General features: G+C 47.0%; 1 protein-coding gene across 1 annotated transcript; it reads left to right on the forward strand.

Moving 5' to 3' along the window:
* The first annotated feature begins 952 nt into the window (after nucleotides 1-952).
* LOC119338726 (amino acid permease 8-like) lies at nucleotides 953-3,133 on the forward strand. The gene is made up of 6 exons (XM_037610981.1): nucleotides 953-1,073; nucleotides 1,151-1,384; nucleotides 1,477-1,570; nucleotides 1,675-1,892; nucleotides 2,057-2,199; nucleotides 2,294-3,133. The coding sequence occupies exons 1-6, from the start codon at nucleotides 953-955 to the stop codon at nucleotides 2,939-2,941; spliced, it is 1,458 nt and encodes a 485-aa protein (XP_037466878.1). The 3' UTR covers nucleotides 2,942-3,133.
* The last annotated feature ends 924 nt before the right edge of the window (nucleotides 3,134-4,057 follow it).

Consider the following 4,057-nt stretch of genomic DNA (forward strand, 5'->3'; position numbering starts at 1 on the left):
AGCTAATTGCATGTGCATTGCAATGAGGACATGCATATTTGAGTGGTTTAACACTAATCATGTCCAAAATATACCTTATACCCATCATATTCTAAATTATTTGAGTATGGGTAGGGAAAAGCTAGGAAAGTTTTAATTTAGTCTAGGTTTTGGTAAATTTGATTTGATTTGGGTATTGAAGGACAAGGAAAATTTTAATTTAGTTGAGATTTTGATAAAAAGTGATTTGATTAAGTTAATGTAGGACATGGTTAGGATATGGTTTGGGTTGAAGGGACTGAGTCCCAAGAGACATACACACCAGTTTAATAGTAGGGATTTTGTACGATTTGATTGGATTATGGGTAGGCCGAAGCAAAGTAAGTTTAGATTTACTTGAGGATTTGATAAAGTTTGATTTGATTTGGGTGTGTGTAAGAAAAGAATAGAAAAGGTGTGATTTTGTTGCGGTTTTGGTAAGATTTGATTTGATTGAGTTAATGTAGTACGTGATTTTGGGCGGAGGGCTGAATTCTGAGTCGCAAACGACGTACGTATTCTCTTTAATAGTAGAGATTTGTAAGATTTGAGTATGAGTAGAGAAAGATAAAAAAATTGACTTAGTTAACGTTGGTAAGATTTAATTTGGGTATGGACAGGGCAAGATAAGGAAAATTTAAATTTGGTTAGGGTTTCGATAAGATTTTATATTTGATTAAGTTAATGTATTTTGGATGGAGGGACAAAAGTTGAGTCTAAACGATATACAGACTTCCTTTAATAATAGAGATAGAGATATAGATATAGACAGAGAAGATAAAGATAGAGATTTAGCAGCAAAGATCATACTGAAATTTAGTGAAATATATCCCTAGATTTCTTCTTTGTCTCTTTGAGCTCCGTACGGCTCCCGAAACGTGGCTCTAATAACCAGTGAGCCAAACGCCCTACTCCACCACACCACCTTAGCGAAATGGCCCGGGCAGACGACGCGGCGGACCGGCGGCGGGTCATCGGCCATGGTTCCGTCGACGACGACGGCAAGCCCAAGAGAACAGGCAGGAAAAACAGATCCGACTCTCCAGATCAATCTGGTATCTCTACTCGAAACTACTGTACTAATTATATTCGACTAAATCGTGCGGTCGACTTCGCGGTTGAGCTTGAGCAGGAACGGTGTGGACGGCGAGCGCGCACATCATAACTGGGGTGATCGGCTCCGGCGTGCTGTCGCTGCCCTGGTCCATGGCGCAGCTCGGCTGGGTCGCCGGGTCGGTCACGCTTTTCCTCTTCGCCGTCGTCACGTACTACACCTCCGCGCTCCTCGCCGACTGCTACCGCTGCGACGACGCCGTCACCGGGAAGAGGAACTACACCTACATGGAGGCCGTCGAGTCCTACCTAGGTACCGCATGCCTGTGGCGTGAACATCAAACCTGTAAATTTCTCTGCGAATTCAGGCAATGTTTACGCTGCTACCTTGACCTGTAAATGTAGGTAGCAGGCAGGTGTGGTTCTGTGGCCTCTGCCAGTACGTCAATCTCGTTGGAACTGCAATTGGGTACACCATCACAGCATCGATCAGCGCCGCGTAAGTCGAAGACTCAACACCCATCCAATTTTCAGCTAATTTATGTCACTTCCGATCTCCTGAACGCATTGTTTGTTCTTCTGGTGGGATGGGTGATCAAACAGGGCTTTGTACAAGGCCGACTGCTTCCACAAGAACGGCCACTCTGCCGACTGCGGCGTGTACACCACCATGTACATGGCCGTGTTTGGGATCTCCCAGGTCGTCTTCTCGCAGCTCCCCAACCTCCACGAGATAGCCTGGCTGTCGATCCTCGCCGCGGTCATGTCCTTCTCCTACTCCGCGATCGGCGTTGGCCTCGCCTTGGCACAGACCATATCAGGTAGAGAATCAAGAGGGTTTCGTCATAACAGACTTTGTATTTCCGTTAAGCACTTAATGGAAAGGGGGAAAGCCCGGTTGAAAAAAAGGTATAGAATCAAGAACATTCCTACCAAGAGATCAATGCATTAATGCATTCCCTATTCCCTGGTGTAACTATGGCAGGTCCTACTGGCAAGACAACAATGGGCGGCACTGAAATTGGGGTAGACGTCACTAATTCAGCCCAGAAGATATGGTTGACGCTGCAAGCGCTCGGCAACATTGCATTCGCCTACTCATACTCCATGGTTCTCATAGAAATCCAGGCATGCATGTCACAAAGATTCACATACACGCTTGCCAAAAAGAGTACTGTACTCGTAAATTACGGTTACTAATGGCGCGTACCTGGAAATGCAGGACACGGTGAAGGCGCCTCCGGCCGAGAACAAGACGATGAGGAGGGCAAACCTATTGGGGGTCTCCACCACCACGGCCTTCTACATGCTCTGCGGCTGCCTCGGCTATGCCGCCTTCGGCAACGCGGCGCCGGGGAACATGCTCACTGGGTTCGGCTTCTACGAGCCCTTCTGGCTCATCGACTTCGCCAACATCTGCATCGTCGTGCACCTCATCGGTGCCTACCAGCTGTACTGCCAGCCCATCTACGCTGCCGTGGAGAAGTGGGCTGCGGCGCGGTGGCCGGGCTCAGACTTCGTGGTCCGCCAGTACCACCCCTTCGCCGGCGGCAATTTCAGCGTCAGCATGTTCAAGCTGGTGTGGAGAACGGCGTTCGTCGCCGTAAGCACGGTCCTTGCCATTTTGATGCCCTTCTTCAATGCCATCCTTGGCCTCCTTGGCGCGCTCGCGTTCTGGCCGCTCACGGTGTACTTCCCCGTGGAGATGTACAAACGACAGAGCAAAGTGGAGAGGTTTTCCAAGAAGTGGGTGGTGCTGCAGAGCCTGAGCTTCACGTGCTTTGCAGTGACGGTGGCAGTGACCGTCGCTTCCGTGCAGGGGATCACCCAATCACTCAACAACTATGTGCCATTCAAGACGAAGCTGTGAATGAAGTATATTACTAGTTGAGAATAAATTCATCAACCTATGTTTGCGCAAGCCTTTTGTCGATAAATAAAAACGTGTGCATTATGTCGATAAAGAAGTACTACTATGTGTATGTGTTGTTGCTTACCAAAACTTCTATTGAGAGGCTTGATAAACATAGACGTCGTTCTTTCTCGAAAGGGGGGAGTGATAAAAAAGACATCACCTTGTGAAATGGTCCCGAGTCTGTAGATCCAAATGTAAAGGGAGACTCGGAGTTAAAGAGTTGTGTAAGAATAATATTAGCCTCCTGGTTAAATGGTGGTGGAAACTTGATACCCAAGATAGGCTTTGGCAAGATATTATAAGAGCTAAATATTTGAAACATGACACTGTGGCCACTGTCAAAGGAAAATTCTTTGACTCTCCTATTTGGATGGCCACTATGAAGGTTAAAGAGTACTCCCTCCGTCCGGGTTTATTAAGTCCGTCAGGAGGGAGAGTTGTCCCTTCCTATTAGGCCCTTCAGTCCGACTACCAAGAAAAATTAAATGAAAACAGTGCATGCAAGCGAGATTAACGAGTCAGGCAGCATTATGAAGGTGATAATTAATTCGCAGACGCTAGATGCACGGAGATTTCGCTTCGGTTGCAGTTGCATCCGCTAGTCTCGCGGGAAATAAATTCGCAAGCATGGGCTCCAGAGGGAAAGTCGTGCATGCCATTGGTGCAGAGCATGCAGGATTGTGGCAGTATAAATTATCCGCTGTAAATGACATGCCATATGAAGCATCAGGTTATCACTCGAGGGATAATGCCTTAATTAACGTGCACGAATAGGACACTGCCTTGGCCTTGCCAATCCGGTCGACGGGCCTAATAAACCTGAACGGAGGTAGTACTATATTGTTGGTAGGGAAGTTACTCTTAATTTTGGGGATGTGGCCAGGCTTTGGCTTGACCCTCTTAGGGGAAATCAACCCTTATACTCCTAGTTTCCTGAACTTTTCAGTATCTGTAATATGCAAGATACTAGTGTGGATAAATGGCAATCCATTAATATTAACACCTTCAGAAAGGTCTCTTGGTCCCTCTCTGAGTTACCAGTGGGAGGAACTATGTTCCCTTTTTGCTTGC

Source organism: Triticum dicoccoides, chromosome 7B, assembly GCF_002162155.2.
Source record: "Triticum dicoccoides isolate Atlit2015 ecotype Zavitan chromosome 7B, WEW_v2.0, whole genome shotgun sequence".
NCBI classification, from domain to species: domain Eukaryota; kingdom Viridiplantae; phylum Streptophyta; class Magnoliopsida; order Poales; family Poaceae; genus Triticum; species Triticum dicoccoides.

Bases quoted from the DNA above. Each gene is read 5' to 3' on its own strand.
- LOC119338726 (XM_037610981.1), top strand. From the start codon at position 953: ATGGCCCGGGCAGACGACGCGGCGGACCGGCGGCGGGTCATCGGCCAT. The intron at 1,074-1,150 runs GTATCTCTACTC...GAGCTTGAGCAG, and splicing joins CGACTCTCCAGATCAATCTG to GAACGGTGTGGACGGCGAGC. The intron at 2,200-2,293 runs GCATGCATGTCA...CTGGAAATGCAG, and splicing joins TGGTTCTCATAGAAATCCAG to GACACGGTGAAGGCGCCTCC.